The 23,868-nt window shown below is 46.4% G+C and overlaps 2 protein-coding genes across 4 annotated transcripts in view; one reads left to right on the top strand and one right to left on the bottom strand.

The window, feature by feature from the left end:
- LOC133345100 (BAI1-associated protein 3-like) overlaps positions 1 to 8,678 on the top strand; it is a 64,047-nt gene extending 55,369 nt beyond the window's left edge. The window contains exons 25-31 of the mRNA XM_061555580.1: positions 1,520 to 1,628; positions 2,751 to 2,822; positions 3,811 to 3,894; positions 4,953 to 5,067; positions 5,594 to 5,717; positions 6,562 to 6,761; positions 8,120 to 8,678. Of these exons, the coding sequence (XP_061411564.1) occupies positions 1,520 to 1,628; positions 2,751 to 2,822; positions 3,811 to 3,894; positions 4,953 to 5,067; positions 5,594 to 5,717; positions 6,562 to 6,761; positions 8,120 to 8,196 (781 nt within the window). The 3' untranslated portion in view covers positions 8,197 to 8,678. The remainder of the gene's footprint in view (positions 1 to 1,519; positions 1,629 to 2,750; positions 2,823 to 3,810; positions 3,895 to 4,952; positions 5,068 to 5,593; positions 5,718 to 6,561; positions 6,762 to 8,119) is intronic.
- Positions 8,679 to 9,166: 488 nt separating this feature from the next.
- Positions 9,167 to 23,868, bottom strand: part of LOC133345109 (BAI1-associated protein 3-like) — a 51,839-nt gene continuing 37,137 nt past the window's right edge. For all 3 annotated transcript variants that reach the window (XM_061555592.1, XM_061555610.1, XM_061555601.1), the window contains exons 21-30: positions 22,905 to 23,171; positions 22,310 to 22,372; positions 20,850 to 20,932; positions 18,860 to 19,001; positions 17,759 to 17,830; positions 16,848 to 16,931; positions 16,141 to 16,246; positions 13,730 to 13,865; positions 12,490 to 12,662; positions 9,167 to 10,938 (exon numbers count right to left, since the gene is read on the bottom strand). In XM_061555592.1, the coding sequence (XP_061411576.1) occupies positions 10,865 to 10,938; positions 12,490 to 12,662; positions 13,730 to 13,865; positions 16,141 to 16,246; positions 16,848 to 16,931; positions 17,759 to 17,830; positions 18,860 to 19,001; positions 20,850 to 20,932; positions 22,310 to 22,372; positions 22,905 to 23,171 (1,200 nt within the window). In that variant the 3' untranslated portion in view covers positions 9,167 to 10,864. The remainder of the gene's footprint in view (positions 10,939 to 12,489; positions 12,663 to 13,729; positions 13,866 to 16,140; positions 16,247 to 16,847; positions 16,932 to 17,758; positions 17,831 to 18,859; positions 19,002 to 20,849; positions 20,933 to 22,309; positions 22,373 to 22,904; positions 23,172 to 23,868) is intronic.

Genomic DNA, 23,868 nt, shown 5'->3' with positions numbered 1-23,868 from the left:
TTCCCGTATCCACCAGTCCCTTCACACTCACAGCTGATACTCCCGTGGCCACAAGTGCATTCACACTGTAGGCTGACTCCCCTGTCATTACCTCCTTGTGGCCACTAGTCCACTCACAACACATGTAGGCTGTACTGTTATTACACATATTCATTTGTACCATGCGTACTGTTTCCATTAATTTCTGCGTACAAACTGTAGGTTATTGGTCTACGTCACGAGTTACTGAGATCACTCTATTCTTTGGACTTGATCAATCCTTATCTTGTAATCCTCCCTCACATTGTAGTTGTCTTATTTGTTTTGATGAAGCAAGGTGTGATGACGAACACTTGTGTTGCGATCGAAACGTTGTAGTTTTTGTTATTTTTGTTATTTTCTTTGAACCTATCTATGTGACTTTACCGTAGGACCCAAATAATATGAAAAAGAAAAATAGGCTTTACCCTTTCTGGCAATAACACATGAGGTGTTAAGATGTTCAAACACTGAACAGACACACCTATTGCAATGCATCAAGGGTTTGTTTTGATAATTTAAATACAACTTCGCCATTGTGTATTATTGGCATTTGTATTTTGGCCATATATCCTCACCTATTTACATATTAGCGCCATAGTCACCCTATGTCCGTTTAATGCTGCTGTATCTTAATTCTATAATTGCACTATTATGAGTCTAAAATAATCCGCTGGAACCAAGTTGCGCTGGAGGGAATTTAATATTTAACTTTAAATTGTCATTGCTTTACGTTTGTGCCAATTTGTTTTATTTCACATGCAAAACAATTGTTTTTGAGTCTGATTTCTATTTTCTTTATGGCTTTTATGATACTTGAATTCGTGTTGCCTTTGTTATATTGGTGGCCCAGTTCACTCTCTGAAAATTATACTGTCCCTGATGTCTGTTGAGTTCTGCAGTATGTTGTGTTGAATAATAGAGGTTTTTTGGGTCAGATCGCGTAAATATAGATGTGTTGTTTAACCCGCCACCACCCGACACAGCTATTAACTAAGGGTCGTCACGTAAATAAAACATGTCAATTCATTACTAGTTCAGCACCACTTGATGGAGTTGGAGAGTAAACCCACAACATTTAAAATTAGAGTACCATATTCTTGGTTCTTTCGGTAAAGTAACGTAGAAGGGAAATGATAAAGTAATAGAAATAAACCAAAAAAAAGTTTATTATTATTTTATTATTTCCCTTCTACGTGACTTCACCGAAAGAAGCAAGAATATGAATCCCTGCAGTCACGAAAGCTTTAAATCAAAATTCAAGTACCGTGACTTTCGCCGGTAATTACAACAACCAGCCTCATCGGGCAACAGACAGAATTGTGGAGAAATCCTCTTCCTGTTTCGGTCTTAAATAGAGGAAAAATAAATGTGACGTCGTCACTTGTGAGCCAATCAGGTGCGAGGACCGGGTGGTGGGGGGGGGGTAATGTATTCATACAATTAAAGTGGGTATCTATTATTGGTTGGGTCATTCACTGTTAATCTTGTTTCCCATCAGGATAATGCAGACAGTGTGGACTGCTCTTCTAGACATTTTCACGGACGCCGTTCGGAGTCGCCAGTCCCACTGCGTGTCGTTTGACGTCCGTTTCCATTACTCGCTGCTGGTAAGTAAAGTAGAGTAAGTAAGTAAAACTCATTTGTATAAAGCGCCATTCACACAAGGCCACACAGCACTTTACAACACAATCCCAGTAAAAACCCTTACGTGAAAACTCAGAGGAAAACAGCTCTACACAGATGGATATGCAAGAGAAAATTAACGTGTTTTCAGACGAGCCTTAAAAACCTCGACTGACAGAGCGTCCGTCACAGACTGGAGCAAGACGTTCCAGAAACGAGGCGCCTGACTTCTGAATTCTCTATCACCCAGTGAACATAGGTTTGTCCTTGGTACACTCAGAGGTGACCGGATTTGGTGGATTTAAGTTTGCCGAACCGGGGCAGCACACAGGTTTCAGCAAATCTCCCAGATATAATGGAGCTACTAACCCTTTCAGGGCCTTGAAGGACAAGACAAGAACTTTAAATTCGATCCGGTGTTTTACTAGAACCGTACAGGCCAACAGCAGCACTCACAAAAGGCACCCTGATATACCCACTATGGTTTTTTCTTTCTTTCTCTCTCAATAACGATCTTATAATTAATTTAGGAAAGCCGATTAAATTAAAAGACGGCCTTAAATTGGCAATGGCATACAAAACACAAGCCAAGCAAGCGTAACCACTGCCATTATGACTGCCCGCGTCATAACGGCAAGAAAACAAATATACGCTAATATTTCAGGCAGTCTGGTTGCCGTGGAGGGCCACCGTCGACAATGCTCGTCTACTAAGCAAGGGTGCTTCAATTAGCGGAGAGATATTCAAAATGTCTCATGGCGTGCGATCTCCAAATGCGGCGAGTTGGGCAGACGTGTACTGGCTTCAAGTAAAACTCAAGGGCAAAGCTTTATTATGGAACCTAACCCCCCCCCCCCCAATAAAAAGGAACCGGGGGACAGCAGTATGAGGGACTGGATTATTTAATGGAATTTGTATGTAAATAAGGCGGAGCGGTGTCAAAACCCGTCCTGTAAACACCGTCGTCGCGAACAGCAACGGCGTCTGCTCTGGGAGGCTTTCCCCAGGGCTCAGTCAAACGATGTTATATACGAAGGTCGATTTTAGTTGTTGACCGATTTCGCCGAACGATTTGGGGGGGGTGGGGTGTCGTGTGACGCGTGAAGGCGCTGCGCGAGACGTTCCACGCAGATGGGGAAGGACTGCTGCCGGCGGTGCTGGAGAGCGACGCGTTTCAGGTGAGCCGCTGCCGCCACCGTCGTCACGCACACGCGCGCACCGTCACGTTCAGTTCACATGGCGGCGTCATCGTTCACACGCCGACATCTGGGCTTGCCGCGTGGTGAAATGTTGACTAACTCGTTTTGGTATACAGGTTGTGGGTTCGATCCCAAACCTGACGCCTGCTGTAAATTTGGAGTTTACGGTGTCTGTCTCTCTCCCCGTGGTCGCGGTTTTTCCCTCCACGTTTAGAATCAACGTCACGCGTTTTGGAGTATTTGGCTGCTGTCAATGTCCATGGGATAAGCCACTTCGTTGAGCTGTCAATCGTGGCCAGGTCACTTGTGAAAAAGAAACTACATAGGTCAGTGGGCCTTACCTGGCAAATAAAAAAATAAATGCATCTCGCACTTGCCGAGCAACCGCAGACAAGCGAGAGGACAGCAGCCACTTGGTGATGAGCCGCTCTGTGGCTCTCAATAAACGAGGTGTTTGTTTACGTGGTGTTAATTCACGTGAGAGGTAACCGGAGCACTCGGAGAAAACCCAAGCATGCGAGGGGGCAACGCTCTATCCCAGACAGAAGGGACTGAAGGAGAGATTAATCCACCACCTTGCCCTAGCGCCTTCTGGTAGGCAAGAGTATTGCTGCTCCTGGATGCCCACGGGAAGGGGAGTTTCGTAACATTTGTGCGGCAATCCACCAACCCTCGCTACCTCCACAGTGCTGGATTACAGGCGTGCGCCCGCCACCGCCTGGCCATTCATTCCGTGCGGCGGCCCAGAATATATTTTGTTGAATTGTTTCTTTACTGCGTATGTTTTCACGGTTGCACTAGAACAGCTTTACAAAGTGTTTTCAGATTGTCCAACGTTTTCGCTTCACCTGCTGGATCTTCTTCAGGAGCTGAATAAGTTTTCGGAAGATGCTCCCGGCACGTGGACTCGTCATGGCTCCGTGCAAATTGGCGAAACATTTGCTCTGCTGCCGTCGCTCTCTCACAGGTGCTGGAAAAGAAACTCCGTCTCAAGACGTTGTCCACGGTGGAGCTCATCGAGGAGTTCTACCTGGAGAGGATAAAAGAGCAGGTTTGTTTGTCACGTCCGGGGGGGGGGGGGGGGGGGCAGAGTTTCACTCCGGGCAGAGGTCAATGATTCTAAACACCGACTGGAGCAATGGAAGCAGGATTGTTGTATCGGACGCTTGGAGCAAAGGACTTCTTTTGTTTCATATGGCATTTGGGGGATTGCAACAGATTACAAAAATGTCGAGATTTGTATTCCATTCGACTGCTTCAGGAGTAGCCGCGTGCATTTGTATCAGATCGTTGTTGAATGATCCGATTGGGCGGTCATTCGCGAGATGTTGCAACACCACCACAGTCACAAACTGGACTCTCGTTCATTTTCCATTGATGGAGAAAGTGTCCTCACATCTTCCATGGAGTGTCCAAAGCTGTGAGGGGAGAGATAAAGCACCGTATGCGTTTACGAGGTGATGGTCGCTGCGTGAGATAGACGGCACAACGGTGAGGACAAGACTCGCCCAATATAGAGATGTCCCGCTCAGTCGAGCACTGACGAGTCGGTGCTCATCTCTTGTTTAAAGCCCCGAGCCAGTGGTGGAAATTCCTCATTCCTATGGCAGGTGGCAAGTCTCTTCATAGGACGAACACTGTTGACTCTCACAGAAAGTAGTACTAGTTTTACCATCCCCAGTGGGATGATGAGCTGAGTCAACCCCACCCCCCTGCCAACCAGGATTTGGACTCACAGCATTTCGACTGCGAGCTACTCCAACCTATCCACTTGGCCGTGGTTGATATTCGTTAGCGACTGCGAGCTACTCCAACCTAGCCACTTGGCCGTGGTTGATATTCGTTAGCGACTGCGAGCTACTCCAACCTATCCACTTGGCCGTGGTTGATATTCGTTAGCGACTGCGAGCTACTCCAACCTAGCCACTTGGCCGTGGTTGATATTCGTTAGCGACTGCGAGCTACTCCAACCTATCCACTTGGCCGTGGTTGATATTCGTTAGCGACTGCGAGCTACTCCAACCTAGCCACTTGGGCGTGGTTGATATTCGTTAGCGACTGCGAGCCGCCCGGCTGTTGCCGACCGCGAAGTGCCCCCTGTGCCTGCAGGAGCTGTGTCACCAAAGCGGCCTGGGGGAGTTGAGGGTGCGCTGCTGGCACGCGGAGAGCAGGCTGCACGTGGAGGTGCTCAACGGAATGGGGCTGCCGGCGATGGACTCCAACGGTGAGCAGGGCTAGCGCCGTCGTGCGAGACCCGTCCTGGCTCCACCCTGCCCCGTCGCGTGGCGTCTACGGTGCCAGGGGCGGTGGCTGAAGGGGCACTGATCTGACCAGTGCGCAGTAAAGCACGGTTTAGTGACCTTCCACGATCTTTGTCCAGCTGTGGATTGACTTCAGCATTTTCTTGCTGTGGTTGTTCCACTTGATGAAGATTGCTTGTGTTGCGATCGAAATGTCGTGATTTGTTTATTTGATTTTATTTATACCTACGTGACTTTACCGAAAGAACCAAAGAGTATAGAGTAAGATGATGCTACTTCCATGTTTTTTGTGTGCAAGAATGCAGTACAGACACACATAATCTAAACTACAAGTAGTTCCACATTGATCACGAGAGGCCGTGACCTACAACCAGAGCCGGTGTGTCTTCATAGGTGCTCGCTAATAGCACTTTCCTCAACAATCTGTTGAAGGCTATACAGGGGATCTTTGTCTTCGCTACGACGGTGCGTTCTGTGTGGCACCCGCAGGCCTGAGCGACCCCTTCGTGACGTTGGATCTCTGCCCGCATCACCACTTCCCGCTCGCCAAAAGCGCGCGCACACAAACCCAAAGCAACACTCTGAACCCCATCTTCGGCGAGACGTTTGAATTGTAAGTTTGGCAACTTAACACGCTGTAGGCTTTCGCGAGAAATGTTGTTCGTAATATATCGCGTAAATACCTACCACTACCCGACACGGCCAATTAGTTAGGTTTGTCACGTCAACAAAACGTGCCTGTTAGTTATTAGTTCAGCACACCGGTGTGATGGAGAGTAAACCCACAACATTTACAATTCGAGTATGATCTTTCACTGGTGGTTACAACCAGCTTCATCAGGCGATTTGCCCAGATTATTTTTAGTTTTTGTTTGTGCATGATCTGTGGCGATAAATGTACTTGAATAAAACATAATATGACACACCAATGGCATAATATACAAATGATGAGTATCCCGATTCTACATTGTTGTTCGTCATCAAAGAAATTGGAGAAACCTTATGAGCATCGTAGTGGATTTGCCCCATGGTGATGTTTTAAGTGGCTGGGTGGTTTGAAGGTAGGGCGCTCACCACTCACATCAATTGCAACTCCACGCGTTCATTAAATTGAGTTAAAAGCAGTCATTGGTCACTCGAGCAACTCAACTAGCTGATGATAAATATTTATTGTTGTATTTTTCAGAATACCAGTTTAATGCACTCACCAGTTTAAGGTACATACGTACGTATGTTGAACTTCTTTCGCACCGTACGTAGCCAACCGTGCTAATCGGACGTGCGGGGGGCGTGGACAACAAACCAAACACAAAAAGCAGTTCTTAGGAAATTATACTTTCAATCTCGACAATGCGAAAACGCACGGCTCCAGTGGCTCAAACCAGCCTAACATGAGCGTTGTCGGTCATCCAAATGTCCCGTGCGCGAAAACCAACTCCGCGCTGCTTTCCCAAAAGCCCCGTCAGCGAGGAGCAGTGCCGGAGCCGCTCGGCCTGCGTCCTGATGACGGTCATGGACTTCGACCTCTTCACGGCCAACGACTACATCGGGCAGACGGTGCTCCGCCTCGACGATGTGGCCTGCGTGGACACGCGGGCGGCCCCGCCGGAACTGCCCCAGCGCAGCCTGCCTCTCATGGACAAAAGTCTGCATGCAGGTGCACGCTACCTCTCACCCCTGTGCCCCTTCCCCCCCTCTCCCCTCTTCTTCTTCTTTCGTACGGCTGATGGGAGATGCAGAGCAACGGTGACAATTTCACATCCAGGCGGTCAAGCAGCAGCAGAGTGTATCATCATCGCTGTGATGTCTCCTTCGTATTTGTAGCATCGGGGCATTGCTTCGTTATGCGCTGTACGGTCTGTTAGGTTCTTTAGCTATTTACGTCGAGAGAATGAGGACGACGCCATGGTGTAGTAGTTGGCGCACTGCGCTCACAGCAGTCGGGATGCTGTTGGTTTGATGCGGCAGCTGACGCAACGGTGCGCTCCCCCATCCGCACCCCCCTCACCGTCACCCCCCGCCACCTCTGTCCACCCAGCGGTGCGGATGGGTGCACCACACCGCGTGTGGCGGGGGTCACGTGTGGGCGCTCTGACCTCTTCAGAATCAGAATCTTGCTTGAAACTGGAGGAATTCCTGAAGCTCTTTTTGAAAATAAATCTGACCGCTGCGAAAGAGTGGGGTCAAAAAGCCCTCTAGAGCGGTCCTCTACGGCTCCCGTCGAGTTGAGGCCAGGCTTCGTGCTTGATCTTGAAGCTGTACTTTCCCTCGAACGTTCCCTCCCCTTGTGCTGTTTACCATTTAATATCTTTCCAGTCCCCTTTCTCGAATGTTCCCTCACTCTATTTCCCTTAGCCAATCCCTGTCCTTCCCCTCTAATGGATCCCAACCATTGCCGCTGGGTTTTAAACTCTGTTTCCCGCCTATTCTCATTCAAAACTCTTCCCCCAATCACTTCAAAAGCCTTGCCACCCGACCAATCCCTGTGGAGGCCTCTTTTCTACAATCGGAGAACTCGGTCTATCTTTGAATAACCGTTAGACTGCACATTGGCTTGGGGTTATTTTCGGTCATTACATATGGTAACAATAAAAACACAAAAACAACCCACGATGACTGACATTGCATGGGGAGGCCTTCATTGGTGGATTGAGATTTGACTGGAATTAAATATGTATCCATGAAAGGCAGCCCAGCAAGAATAAGTGAATGTCCCAGGCACATAGTACATCGAGTGACCCAGGAAACACTTTAAGATTGCAGGTAAGAGGTTTTTTTATTTATGTATGTGGAAATTATTTCGCACCGTACGTAGCCAACCATGCGAGGTGGAATACATTGAACTGTGGCTTAAAAACGTAAGGTCAACGGAGAGTACACTCCTGTGTTTTGCACACTGCAGGTTATTACGTCTGTGAAAGGGGGGGGGAGGTGTAAAATGACAAGAGTTTAAGGATGTGCTTGCTCTATGCGGAAGAAGTTCACACATATCATGTTTTTTTTTCTCTCTCTCAGATATCGATATACTCCAGATTTTGGAAGAAAGAAGCGATGAAAAAGATGTGCAAGAACTTCTTAAGAAGTGGAAATAGCCACAGCACATTCGCACTAAGCAATTGCAGAATGTGAAAATGTATACAGTGTATGGGAATGAAAATGCCGCATTTCACAGTTGTCAATTTTACAACGACAAAATAAATTGCCAAGATGTGTATCCAAATATGCGTTGGGGAAAAGTCTACTCCTTGAAAGCAAAGCGTGGAGACGGCAAATTGGGGGTGGGAGAGCTCCCTCCTCCCTCCTGTGCTGCGTCGTTCCCTCCACTCAGCTTGGTCCACCTCCTGACTGGACATCGCCCCATGGAAACCTTCCCAGCCGAGTTGTCCTCCGACTAGGTAGGCATGACCCAGTTTCTAATCGTCATCCAGCCCGTGGAGTTACCCAGTGTAGAGGTTTGGCAACGAAACTGCCGAAAATATAAATATTTTTTTCTTTCGAATTTGGCAAAAAAAATAAAACCCCTCAATATTTCAAGAGCCGCAATGCACTGGCGAAGAATACGAGACGGACAGCCCTAAATATATGACGTCACGAAGCGGTCCTCGAAGAGCCGCACGCGGCTACGGAGCCGCAGGTTGCCAGCCGCTGACCACGTGGGTAGTTTCCACCCAAACTGGTTTTGCAGGCATCCTTGCACCGTCTTACATTGACCTTTTTCTCGTCTTGAGGGCCTCTGCTTTCTTCCACTCGCAGTGTACACAGAATAATTCCCTAATTTTTTCGTTAACAAGTGTGGTTATACTGTATGCACAATTTTGACGGTGACTTTTCACCCTCGTTTGATTATAAAACCTCAATTGTATAAATGGAGTCTCTTGAGTTAGGTGGTGCAGTGCACTGAAGCCAACCTTTGCCTGCGTTGAGTCCGGGTGTGATTCAGTTCAGACCAGATTCTCAGGAATAGAATTTGCACCGGCCAGCTGGTCCATCGTATCAGCAAATACATCCATTCTGCGATGGGTCTGGGGTATCACAAGTAAGCGCTGGGTGCAAAGTGTTGTGCATCATCAGGTTTGTTAGGCGCTGGATAAAATAAAAGTGTCTGCAACAAGCTCCCATATGTTTCAGTTTTAAAGTCTCCCACAGCTGTCTTTTATGTTAACAATCGGTCCAATGCGTACAAGTCCAATATTTATTTCATCGAAAGGTCCCATAAATACAAAACAGCGTGCCAGCAGTTCATAACGCCGTTGTTTTATTGCCAAATACTCTATGGGACGTACGTAAGGATATGGTAACAGTAACAACGTTGACCGGGTTATATCCGCTTTGAATAAACACGAATAAGACAACACGGTGCAAGAATGTGCGGGTACTTCACGCTCGGTGAAGAATGTGCGGGCACTTAAAGGTCGGTGAAGAATGTGTGAAAACTTCAATGTCGGTGAAGAATGTGAAAACTTCACGCTTCGTGAAGAATGTGCGGGCACTTCACGCTCGGCGATTCTTGAATGCACGGGTACTTCACGCTCAGCTTGGGCTGCCGAGCCGTCAGTTGTCCAGCGGACAGCGAGGCCCGTGCATCGTCACGCGGTTGGGCGACGGCGATCGCTCGTCTTGATCGTGGTGGCACCATCGCAATGTGCCGCCACCCAAGCTGGCACCCCCCCCCCCTTCTTCCACTTTGAAACCGCTCACCAACCGCTTGCTGCGACACCCGTTTTGTATAAAATTGCTTCGTGCAAAAAGGTGCCAATGCAGTGTGTTTGTATAAATACAAAAGGTGTACACACACACAAAAATACACGTGGTGTACGCAATTCCTGAGGCCCAATACCTTGTAATACTATACACCATGGACATTTGCACCTCCTATTAGCACGGTTGGCTACGAACGGTGCGAAAGAAGGTCAATATACATGCATGCATTTGTTGTAAGAAAGGCTTGTGTTCAAATTATTTGGGTACGATTAGGTTTCGGATGCTATCCCTGAATAATGACAGTAAATTAATAATTTACTGAGAATTCACCTTGTTTACAATGAAGAAGGATGCAGAATAAAATTTATCATCAGCCATGCTGGATGAAGGCCTCCAGTCAGCGCCGTCTCTCACAATCACACGATGTAACAATCCGTGTAGCGCCTGCACACGAGCTGAATTCATCACTCCATCTCTGCGGTGGGCGGTCACTCGCGAAGGTGGGCGTACACTCGAATGCGTTCCTTCCCTTCACTGCCACTCCATTAAAACTTGACTTAAAGCTTTCGTGACTGCAGAAATTCATATTCTTTGGGTCTTTCGGTAAAGTCACGTAGATGGGTTCAAAGAAATTCACAATGGAGTGGCAAAGGATATTCCACTCCACTGTTTTTCTTGACCATGGGCCAAGATGCCTTCTGTCGAAGTGTCCTGCCCATGCCCGCTGCGAGTCAGTGTGAGTCTCAGATGAAGATCTGCTCACACCAAGCTCATGCACAGCCACTTGAGGAGATCGTATATTTTTTTAAAGGCTGGATTGGGGAGTTGAGTTCAGGGCTGAAGCATAGATTGAGAGTGAGGATTAACATCTGAAATTTGCTGCAGACACTCATTATAACATCCAGAATGTAACAAACCGGGCTGCAAAGTTTGGGCCCAAGATAAATATGCGGAAAATATTATACTGTAACAATGCAGATTAAGTGAAAAAATAAAAAATATATACTGGTAATTATACATGTTTCATGTAGATTGTTTAAAACATATCCCGATGCTCCTTCATTTCAGATTTTTGAAGAAATTCCTGGCCTCAGGATCTCTTCTTTTCTCCAGAATCTTTAGCACTTGTGACTCTGGTAAAAAAAAATACAAGAGCATGCACATGAGACACACACACTGATAAGCGTGCAAAAACACAGTAACTTAGCACGTGTAACTTAAGACAAATCACGCGCAGTATACTTCTCCCCAGATTTAGTCAAATTGTGCCGTGAGCACCGCGTCATGAAACAAGGAATCCGTTCGGAAATCTCACAGAGCTGTCATTCTAGATTTCAACTTTTCGTGACTGCAGGGATCCATACTCTTTGGTTCTTTCGGTAAAGTCACGTAGGTATAAAATAAAATAAATTAAATCACGACGTTTCGATTGCAACACAAGCAATCATCATCAGGTGTGATAACTACAGCAAGAATATCCCGGAATTGTTTTTTTCTTGCTGTAGTTTTCACACCTGATGATTGTGTTGCAATCGAAACTACAGCAAAACATTTTTTTTCTTGCTGTAGTTTTCATACCTGATGATGATTGCTTGTGTTACAATCGAAACGTCGTGATTTAATTTATTTTATGTTTTATACGTGACTTTACCGAAAGAACCAAAGATCACAGAGCTGTATCGGAGATTGGCTCTGAAAGTTTCCCCCTCCACGTGCCTTCTCGCTGTCCAAGTGGAGCCCGTTATCGTGTACACAACGCAAGAGTCGTTTGCACAGCAAGCGTGTCACTTATTTCTTCACGGCGGCTGCGAGTTCGTTTTTTTTTTCACCTGACACCCAAACGGATATTTTTAATTCTCAGAATGGGAATAATTCAAATGAAGTAACATTGAATCATTTATGCGACAGTGGTTTTTGTTGTTGTGAAGTCATTGATGACTGGGGCTTATACGCTTGACAATCGGGGTTTCATCAGAGGTGGGCCGAAAGTCGGTAACAATAAAAACACAAAAACTCGGCAGTTCCACGCAATGCAAAAAATCCCAACCGTGTCGAACGATTCCTCAACCAAGGCGACTGATGGAGGAATCTTAAAAAGTAACTCGGAAACACCCCCCCCCACCCCCTTCTTGTTCTGTGATCGGTGCTATCTAACGGGCTCCCGTTGAGTTGAAACAATAACAAAAAAATATACGTTACCACTCATTGAAGGATTAATACATTTGAAAAAAATTACTGAAAAAGTGACAAGGGTATAAATGGTTCCCAACGGTTTCACTTGTACCTCACACATCAGGGCCACCCAGAGGCACCCTGGGCAGAGTACCACGTGGAGCCCCCTTATCTAACTCACCTGTCTCAACTATTGGCGTCAAAAGTAACTCACCTGTCGCACACCTCCTGGCAACAGCAGCACTACATCACAGGTAAACTCACCAGTATCACTCGCCTGTCTCACTGGCATTGCTACATCCCAGGCATATTCACCTGCCTCACCCCGTCTGTCTCACCTGCCTTGCCTGGCTCTATCATCTTGTCACGAGCGGCACAAACAACAGGCCCGTTGCGGGACACACTTTTTGTGCGAGACCCCAGGGCGCGTTGCCCCTTTAGCCCCCCTTACGCCCATCCATCTCCCCCCTAACTCCCCCCTAACGCCCCCCCTAGAGACACCCACACCTTACCGTTCACATTGGGCAACTGCAGCGGCAGGGAGACCTGGCCGGTGGCGCCAGCGGCTCGGCTCAGGTACATCACGGCCTGGCCCAGCTGCAGGTTCCTCGACAGCAAGCGCGTGCGCCACAACTCGAAGACGAGGTACACCTCGGGGCATCCGCACTGCTCCTCGCTCACCGCGCTGCTCGGGCAACGGGGGCCAGCGTGCAACGCTCACGTCAGATGGTTGATGTGCGGGCGTGGAGGCTTACGAGTTTACGCGTTACACCAGACCAGGCGGCTCAGCGGTGGAGTACGTGCGTGCGTGTGTACGTTGAACTTCTTCCGCACCGTACGTAGCCAGCCGTGCTAATCGGGAGGTGCGGGAGTGAGCGGCTAGCAATCGGAACGTTGCGAGTTCAAATCTTGGTCGGGGGATGACTCCACCATCATCATCTATGTGGGGATCAATAAGTGTATACCACTTTGTGGGGAAGTCAACAGTGGTTGTATTATGATTGGACTCGCCCCCACCATGGGAATGAGGAATTTCCGCCACTGGCTCAGGGCTGTAAATATGAGAGGAGGACATTTGAGCAAGACATCGCTTTTACTTTGACTCTGGTGTTTCATCACATGCAGAGCACCGATATCCCACCCGGTAATTATGATAACTTTAGTGGGTAGGCATACTTTGCAATTTGCTTGTTTAGTCTAAAGACACATGGTGAACAGGTATAAAGACGTTGATCACTATAGCGTCATTTGTACATCGGCAGCTATTGCCTTAGGTGTTGTCTGGACAAGTAAAAATCACTCAGGATAACCGTGGCTCCGATATGGACGTTATGAGCCATTTAGCCGCTCGGCAATGTTTTTGCCATGGCATATATAAGCTGAACTCCGGTCTGTGCCTCCACGTATATATATAAATAAAATCAAAATCGATGAGGCAATTGGCTTAACCATATCAATATTATCCAGCAGCATTTGTGTAAGCAAGAAACACCCTGGACAGGTTATACATTCTGGGTCTCCTCGGCAGAATCAGGCTGGTTAAAGTCAACAAAATCTGCCGGGTAACCAGACGTTATCATAGGATCGTTTCATAGTAATACATTTTTTGAGCACATGTCATTTGGTAATGCCTCGAGGCGACACTGGTTGGGGGAAAAAGTCAAACCGCGAACATTTAAAACCCAGTGATTAAGTGGCGATAGCACTGAGCACTACAAAAACCGAACAAGACATGCCGCATGCACCACGTACAATTCAAACGTTTCATTGAAGCGTCCGTTGTCTCTGCCTGTGGAGGCCACGCTCCTTGAGTTCTGGGTCTTGACGGTAGAAAAACATTCCCTGGGGCAGAGCTGGAGCTTTACTTGAACCTTTTGCGATGAGCCCCCTATTCACACACGTACACACACACAATTATGAGGAAGCCACTGGGAGCTATACACTTTGAAAATTAATTTCTTAAGAACTGCTTTTAGTGTTGTTAGTTTGTTGTCCTTCCCCCGCACCTCCGATTAGCATGGTTGGCTATGTACGATGCGAAAGAAGTTCAATGTACATACAAACAATCGCATGCACCTAATCTTGTCTACACATGTTAAAACCTGCCCTGCATGTGGTAAAGCACGAACAGAGACAGGTCCATATTATCCAATGGGCACAGTAGCCTCAGTAGCCACTCTGCCTAGGGCCTACGAAAACTAAAGGGCCTACGAACAAAATTCAGCAGCCGAGTAGTCCTCGTCCCTGACACTTCTGAAATGATAATATATAAAGTAAACTGGGGGAATATGGCAACTTGTTTTTTCACGCAGTAATTTTGGCGAAATAAAATAAAAACTACTTAAAAAAATGTAAATTCTTTTTGACATTTATTTTGTTGGCTCCTCGTTGCAATTTCTTTGCAGTGGTAACAAGTCATTGACTCGTACGCGAGGCATATTACACTCCAAATAGCAGTCAAACATCTTTAAGCTCAAACGAAAGTAAAGCAACGTGGCACTCGCCACGCGGTTGTCCTGCCAGCACACTGAATTTGTTATTGGTGAAAATGAACGGCATCCTTTTAAAGCCGCATCATCCGATATGATAATAGTAAAAAACAGTTGAAAATATTTTCGCTTGTAATATATTTAGGCAAACCTTGTTTTTTTTCTCAATAATTTCAAATTAAATCTGCTTATGTGCGGCACGCAGCGCGCTCCCATCGAATGAGGGCACAGAATAAATAACCAACGTCAGTTTAACACCTAGGCTTTCGCAACCAATATCATCCATAATACAGGGTTTTTAGGTTAGATCACGTAAATGTGTTGTTAAACCCGCCACCACCCGACAAAGCCAATTAGTAAGGTTTGTCACGTAAACAGAACATGCCAATGTTGTGGCTTGGCTTTCCAACACACCGGTGTGCTGTACTAGTAACGAATTGGTATGTTCTGTTTACGTGACAAATCTTACTAATTGTCTGAGGTCGGGTGGTGGCGGGTTTAACGACACATTTATATATTTACGCGATCTAACTCAAAAAACCTGTATCATGAATAACGAATGTATCAGTAACGACATCTGTCCAGAGGCTGGACGAAATACTGCATGAAACAAACAAGTGACAGCGGTGGTAGTAACATGGGGCAGCAGCAGTAGCGACTGAAGAAAGTTATCACTGAAGGCCTACGAAACAGAAGTGCCTAGGGCCTACAAGAACCTTCATCCGGCCCTGAGCAGAGACAGTGAAACCAGCTTGCATGCACACGCAGCGGTTTCAGCGTTCAAAGACCTGCCCTTTGACACGACTTAAAAAGATAAATCCTTATGTTTCTATTCCCATATAATAAAGGTTTCCATACATAAACCGTTTTTTGTTCTCCATGGTCTTGTCTCTCACTTGACAGGGTTTTTTGGCTGAATTTATCGTTCGCCGTATTTTATTGTATTTATATTGCGCAACATATATTTGCTTGTTACATCGTTGCGGTTATTCCAATGTAATTTTACGAGGACACATCGAGAGAACATAATTCATACACCATGGTGATGAACAGGGCTCAATTTCTCACTGAATATTTTCCAGGTCACTGGTAAACTGGAGTCGGTGGCACCTGATGTGGTCTGCTGGGTGTGATATAAACAAAAAAACTAAACTTATTTATTTACCAGGTAAGGCCCACTGAGCTATACAGCTCTTTTGCAGAAGCAATCTGGCCACAAAATTATAGCTGCACTAAGTGGCTTATCGTGTGGAAATTTATAGCAGCCAAATACACGAAATGCACGTTAATTCTAAATGTGGAGAGAAAAACTCGAGGACTCGTAGGAGATAAATCCATGCGACCACGGGAGGAAAAAACAGGCAACATATACAGGCGTTAGGGTCGGGATCTGGATCAAACCCACGACCTCCTGTATACCAGGCGAGGTAGTTAACATCTCGCCACCGCGGCGCCAATGACTGGATTGGTATAACACACAGCGGCACGATTACCCCCGACTGCAAAAAACAATAAAAACTTCGTAGGACCCTCCAGAAAAAGAATATTGGGATTCGGTGAGGAATTGCTGGGTCAACAAGCAACAATAATAACAATAATAACATCTCGCCACAGTGGTGCCCGGGTCGCCAACCCGGACAGACGCGGCTGAAATGAATCCCCGGCGATACCCACCTGGTAGGCCTGACACACCGAGCAGTTTCACTACGAGGGCTGTCCTCTCCCCATCGTAGTGACACTCCACGTCCAACGTTCCTTGGGTTGCTTCTTCCACAGGAACCTAATGACGGCATTTGGCACGGCGGTGGCGATTACAGCTTACAGCGATCGTAAAGCTGACCTCGCAAATGTAACCTCTGGATACGAAACAAAACTCAACACACACATGCGTCAACAAAACTGCGGCCTTAAAATAAAATATATAACAGGCGACGTTTTGGGCAATGGTCCTTCTTCATGGCACACGCGCTCTTTGACGAATGTGTGTTGAGTGTTTTGTTATTCGTGTTTGTGCACCACCACCCTCATTAAATAATTATCTTGACATAGGTGATATTTAACGCGCTGCTCTCAGCTAATCTTAACCCTTTCCCATTCCGAGACGACTGCAAGTTCACCGCTCTCAGAACGAGCGAGCGGCTCGGCATTGATTTAATTTAGAGAGGCGTAGCGCCGCTTGTTTTTAAAGACATTGTTATTCACCGCAGAGAATCGTAGCGACTAAGATAGCTGGCGCAAAACTGTGCCACACGCCCTCCCGCATGGCCTTGTGGGAGCCTCGATACCGACAAAGTTATTTTAATTTTTCTGATGTACGTCATCGGAACGGGAAAGGGTTAAACCATGGGGCTGTGTCCCCAAATGATACGGTGAACACGAACCTGACGCTTTGCTTTCTCCTGACGGTACAAGTCAATGAGCTCAGGTGTGCTCTTCTGCCTCAGTTCCAGCTGCTCCTCCAGCACCTGTGGGTGGAAACCCAACGCGTGCACGGTCACAACAGCACCGCTGCGTATTGGAACTTCTATGTCATTGTGGAATTGCACCAAAGACGAGAAGGCTGCTTCAGAAAGTCGATAATGGGAATTAAGCTTGTTTGTGAACCATCATCACGCGAACTCCAGTCATCCTCACAGCAGCGGCTTTTGGATAACCATCGAACAAAAGACGGTCACTGCATCATGCGCTTTCAGATGCGGTGTTTCTGCGGCCATCTGGAACGCTCTTCCTTCCAATATTAGGAAGCCACTGGGGCTATGCAATTTAAATCTAAATTTAAAACTAATTTCTTTACAACTGCTTTTAACACACTTTTATTTAACTCACTCTGTCTGTTGTCGTTGTTGTATCCTCAAATCTTGTAACTAAATTTTAACCCACTTCCCAATGTGGTATCAACTGCAAACTTGGTATACTTATGTCATACTGATGACAATACTATATTCTATCATTTAAAATAAAACATATATCTATTTTTAAATATTATTTTTTATATGTTTCGGCTCGGGTCTAATTGTCCACGCTCAACTGCCGTTGGCTGTAATTGGCCACGATCCCTTATGTTATGGCAATCTTCGGGGCCACTTCCTAGAGTCGTGGAGTTCTGCCATTACTACAGTACATTTCATAAAAATGTGTTTTTAAAAAAGTACTTTTTGTGCTTAGTTCATTGTCCTTCCCCCGCACCTCCAATTAGCACGGTTGGCTACTACGTGCACATTAGAATGATTTGGGGGTAAGCAGCGGCGTTTGGCAGGGTGCATTTTGCAATCCACAAAAATCACGCACTCACTTTATACACGTCATTCTGAAGAAATTCCATCTTGATACCATGCACATCCACGTTGAACACTTGCAGCAATTTCTGTTGAAACCAAGACAGGTTGGTAATATACGAGCCATGCAGATAATGGGTGGACAGGAGTTAATTACCGCTCTGCGGGACTTTAACTGGTTGATACGCTCACTAGGCACTTCTAACTTATTTTTCCTCTGACAGTTTGTTAAGTCTAGATACTCTTTGGTTCTTTCAGTAAAGTCACGTAAGTATAAAATAAAATAAATTAAATCACGACGTTTCGGGCACAACACAAGCGTTTGTCATCAGGTGGGACAACCATAGCAATTGTTTCTTGCTGTGGTTGTCCCACGCGGGTATGTCGACGTCAAGTCAGAGTGTTTTCCAACCCGCTTTTAAAGTTGCACAGTGAAAGCCGCACTTGAAGTGAGCTCAGCGCAAGAGACATCGGGAACGCTGGAGTTAAGGACCAGTTTTTCCAATTGTTTTTATCAAGTTATCAAGCGTCTTGCATTCATGACGACCCCATCGGTTCTAGAATTTCCTCCAAGGCTGTGGATCCACAACTTGCTGCTGATGCTCTCTTGATGCGATAGCCAGATGCCGTTAATCATCGGGCTTGGTCCATGGTAGACTGCAGGTAATTTTTTTTATGAAAAAAAATGTGACTTGTTTATCCGTTGATTTGGGGCCCCCTTTGTGGCCGACTGGGCTCCCTATGCATCGCACATCGCTGCCAAATACCCCCAACCATAGTCGCGCCCCTGGCTGCTGGCCATGGGAAAGATCTCTATATCTGATCAAACGTGGGATACTTTAAGAGGAAACTATGGGACCGTGACAGCCAGGTGTCGATTGCGCAACAGCGGTGAAATCCTGAAGGAAGAGATGGTGAGGTTTGACAGTGGCTTTAGCAGCGATAGATGCAATAGCCTCATTGCCAATTGGTTGTATTTATAATTTGTGTTAGTCAAGTGTGTGATTTGCAGAACATCTCATGGATTTTTTTTACACAAACTTGTTTTGTAGTCGGCAGAGTAACTGCAGGGAAATGTAGGCGTTAATCTTAAACGCGTGGTTGTTTTTGTTTTGCACCTTTAGAATCGTCTGCATCCTTGTGTAGTACGGGGAACTGAGGCTACTCCTCCTGTCCTTCATGAATCCAGAGCAAATCCTGTTCTTCTCCAGCTCCTCGCTAAACGCTTTCAGCACCGTCTCCCAGAGCATATACAGAAAACTAAGGGATGAACAGCAAGGCAAGTCAGAATTACTATGTGACAGCCCGCGTGTACCAGGTGGCTCTCCTACTAATTCCCCACAACGAAGTACTGCCGATTCTCATATAACTGTACGGTGAAATAAGTTTACGTGACCCCCTACAGTGCCTGCAATGTTATTAACATGATTTACTCTTGCACAAACCGTGATCCTTCATGCAGTGGTAAGAGTTTACGTGTGGCGATGGTGTGTTGGTGTTGTTTTTGTTTTTGTTGAAGGTGGTGGTGTTGACAGTGGTGATAATGGTTGTGGTAGTTGTGGTTGGAGATAGTCACGGTGGTGTTCATGTGACAGGTGGTGGTGTAGGGGAGCGGTAGCAGAAGTGGTGAGCGCTACGCTACGCTACAAACCTAGTGACTAGAGTTCGATTCCCGCTCACAACCAACACCGGTGACGATTATCTGAGCCGGTCCTGGGCCTCCCCTTGGTCGACTCAGTCTCAAATGAGTACCTGGTGCAGTGTGTAAACATTTCCACTTGGGAGACAAAGACGGCCGGGCATGGTGCTGGCCACCCATCCCCTTGTGTGCTTTGCTGGCCTTCATAGGTGCTCGCAAACAGCACTTGCCCCAGCAGTCTGTTAAGGCTACACGGGGGATCTTCGTATTTGTATTGGTTGTTAGTGCTATATGTGTCCACCTATAACTCAGAAAAAAAACACTTACAATGGCCTGGTCTCGGCTAGCGGATGAAAGTTGCAAGCCAGAATTTCACCATCGCTTGCATCTGGAGTTGGCATCATCCACCCCTCTTCCTAATGCCGTTCCTCAAATACTGGAGGAGGTAGTCATCCCTGGGAGTGACCAGGTAAAGACCTGGGCAGAGGTGATCTCTGACGCGAACTGCTGAGGGATGGTGGCAATTATGTGTAGGCTGCCCCGTATGATAGCATTACAACTGCTCGGACCACAGGATGGGTTCCACAAGAATGGAAAGATGCCCTGGTAGTCCCCCAGCGCAGTGCCCCCCTTTTAAGGAGAGGGGGGGGGGGTACTGCGCGATTGCAATAGCTACTGGGGAATCTCCCTCCTCGGTGTGCTGGAAAAGGTCTTGGCAAAGTTTATTCAACAATGTGGTTTCAGACTGGGGTGGTTCTGCACGATGTCTATTTCTCTATTTGTCTGCTACAGCAGAGGTGTAGGGAATTTTCACAGGACCTCCATCTCTGCTTTATTTACCTGCTCAAGGCCTACGATACCATCAACAGACCTGGGCTCTGGGTTATTCTTCTCACTTTTGGGGATCGCTTAACTCCTTCTCATAATCATTAAGGGTCTTCATGATGATGGGCAGGCCCGGGTAAAGCTGAGTGGCCAGGAGTCAGAGCCATTCCCTGTTCACTTTGTGGTGTGGCATGGATGCCCTCCGGCCCTTACACTATTTAATATCGTCATTGACGCCGTAGTTTGTGACGCTTTCCATGGCTGTACCACAGACATGTCCATTAGGTACACGTACAATAGGAGGCTGATCGATGTCCGGGTGCACTCAAGGGATGGCTCCATACTGTTCAACCATGTGAAGTATGCTGATGATTTGATAATTCAGTTCACTTAGCCTGGCCCAAGTGCTGTGGTAATGTCACCGCCACTTGTTTTTGTTGTGGAGTGTAGTAAAGGTGATGGCGGTAGCGGCACAATTTGTGAAATGTTGTTGGTGCATTACTAATTTCGGTGCCAAAGATAACAAAGTGTTGGATTTAGGTAATTTTTCACCATTGCATGAATTCAAAGATCATCATGGAACTAACATTCAAAACATGACCCCCCACCCGCTTCAAAAATACTTAATACAAAGTTTAACTCACATTTGGAATATTTTGCTGTTTTCATTCAGTCCTTCAAAAAGTTGTTTAAGATTGTTATCATAATATTCGTAGACAGATTCATCCTAGGAAAGAACAGACCATACAACAAATCATCTTGGAACAAACATTCGCAGTAACTCAACGTATATTTATATTCACTTACTGTAAAATCACGCAAATACACACACCTCAACTACTGAACGTTTGCTTACACATTTGTGCGTGGATGACCCAATCTTTGGCTAGTGCTCCAGGGTTCCCCATGACATCGACTTAATCAGCCACAATTCTGATTCAAGTGTCGGTAGGGAGGGGATATTTGCCAATACAGGGACTCCTCTACTTACGAACGAGTTAGGTTACAGAGGTCTGTTCGTAAGACGAATTGTTCTTCAGTCCAACTTTACTCCTGTCGATTCCAAACATGCTGTACGGCGTGTACACTAAACACGGGGAATGGCTTTTAAAGGTGTATAATCTCCTGTAGACGTAGATGCCACTCGTTGTTCATGTTTTGCAGATGTAGATGCCACCGCGCCATCTATTGCGCAGCGGTTGAAATCACGACTCTCGGTCCAAACAGGCAATTGGACATATGGACAGGTTTGTTCGTACGTCTGAAAGTTCGTAAGTAGCATGTTCAAAAGCAAAGGAGTCCCTGTAAAATGGTTCAACCAACCGCTACTTCTTTTTGCCACCCCCCCATTTTTTTCCTGCCAAATCTCAACACAAACTTCCTTTACGGACTTTGCGAGTGATAGCCCCCTTGTACTTTTGTTGGTGGAGACTGCGTTCAATCAAAAACCGACGAGGAGGAGTGACTGAGGTCGCCTTGCTTCAATCGACACCGAGACAGTGTGGCAGGCACGGACACGATTGGATTCAACGCTATTTAATAAATAAAATAAAAACTATAGCGCAACATTTTGTGTTTTTTTTTCTCACAAACTTCCTTCGTGAAGCCTACGTGGAATGTTAATGCAATTTGATGCTGCAGTATTACCTCGCTATTCGCGATAAGGGATGCGTGCCGGAGATGCTCGTGAATAGAAAATATCATGGATGATATTGGCCTTCGAAAATCTATATTTTTCTAATGAATTACCTTAAATAAATACATAAGCTATTAAATACATTAAAAATATAATAACACAAACATAAAAATTGGTTATAATAAACTTAAAGTAAATAATACATAAAAAATATAATAATAGTTTATAAACGAACTTGCCTTAATGTATGATGCTGTGCAGTAGCATCATCATTACATTCTCTCATCACTTTATCTCTCTTCATTTTACCTCTCAACACTTAATCTCTTATCACTTTATCCCATCTCTCTCTCGATGCAGTCGTGTAGTTCCAGATGCGATTTGCGGACAGCCAAAATCGCCGATAGGAAGTTCGTGAACAAGGAGGGAATACTCTATTTCACAGCCACAAAAGGAAATATACTGTACCTGTATTTTAACAGCTGCGTCAGATGCAATAGCTTCGAGATGGGATTTAATATACAGCATTGTCTGTACAGAGGGAACACACGCATGCACACGGGTGAATCTCAACACTATGGCACGAAGGGCTATGTTGCCCTGTTTGCTACATTCACTTTCACGTGAACAATGGGATCGTAAAAAAGCCATCGCAACTTTGTTACAACGTACCTAAAACAGATGCAGATTTAATTGAGGTGCAGTGGTCAGCGCACTGCACCATGTATCCAGCCTTTGATTCATAGACACGGCTGACATCGATGGCGAGTAATATCTAAACCGGCATTGTCAATGGATGCACCACACTTAGCCTATCAGCAGGTGGTGTGCGGTGGGATAAAATGTGGGTACTTTCGGCTCTTCCAAGTCGTCTGGCCGGTGTGGAAGAGTAGGCCAAACTATTCTTTAGAACGGGCTCTATTACAACTCCCTCCTGTGGAGGTTCATCCGCGAGCAGCGGCGGCGTGAGGAAGCAACTGCGGGCCTGCATCTTTGCCATCAATCGCCGTTTTCTCCCCCCCAGAATGCAAACGATCGCTCCAAACAGAGCCACCGTCCTCACCTGCTCAGCTATTTCTCTCACGGTGTCCTCCATCTGCTTGTCGAGGTCGTCAATCCCGCTGTCTAGCACGTAGCTGCAAGGGGCCTTCTGAGCCGCTGGCGCTGCTGCTGCTGCCCGCCCAGCTGCGCTGCCGGTGGAGGTGGCGGCGGTCGAGCCAGTAGCAGCAGCACCATCAGTTTCCGTCTGCGGCTTCTTGTCGATGAGCGAGCCGAGCAGCGAGGGTAGGGAGCACTGCAGGTGGTGGATGCTGCACAGCCCCACGCAGATCTGCCGTGCGGCAAGGGGAAAAAAAGACGTTGCGGCAACAGTGAGCGTTAATCGACATTAACGAACTGACAAAGGCAACTCCTTTATGAATAGTACAGTGTTGTTCACATCCTGGTTGGGAGTTGACTCGAACAATCATCCCTCCAAGGTGAATAAAATAAATACCGCTTCGCGGGGATGTCAACAGCGGTTGTCTCATGGAGAGACTTGCCCCTGCCATAGGAATTTGGAATATTCACATTGCTATGGCAGGGGCGATAACGCATTAATCCTCATTTACTAAAATTAAACTAATCTTTTATTTTACCAGGCAAGGCCCACTCGAGCTATGTAGTTCCTTTGCAGAAGAAATCTGTCCACAAATGATAGCTCAATGAAGTGGCTTATCGTGTGAAAATTTATAGCAGACAAATACTCTAAATGCATGTTTTTAAATATGGAGGGGAAAACCGCAGGACCCAGAGAAAAACCCACGCGACCAAGGGAAGAGACACATGCAAACTCCAAATATACAGGCATCATGGTCGGAATCCAACCCACCACCTCCTGCATATCAGGTGAGCGAGATAACATCTCGCCACCGAGATTTCCAGAGGAAATCACTGACTTTTAAAAGTTATTTACCAAGAACGCAGTAAATATGAATCTGAATATTATTCTTTTGGGGGGGGGGGGGGTGGGGAGCAGCGGCATGAAT

Source organism: Lethenteron reissneri, chromosome 3 (assembly GCF_015708825.2).
Source record: "Lethenteron reissneri isolate LAM-NWPU_2019-01 chromosome 3, ASM1570882v1, whole genome shotgun sequence".
NCBI lineage: Eukaryota > Metazoa > Chordata > Hyperoartia > Petromyzontiformes > Petromyzontidae > Lethenteron > Lethenteron reissneri.
This window is presented reverse-complemented; position numbering and strand designations above follow the sequence as displayed.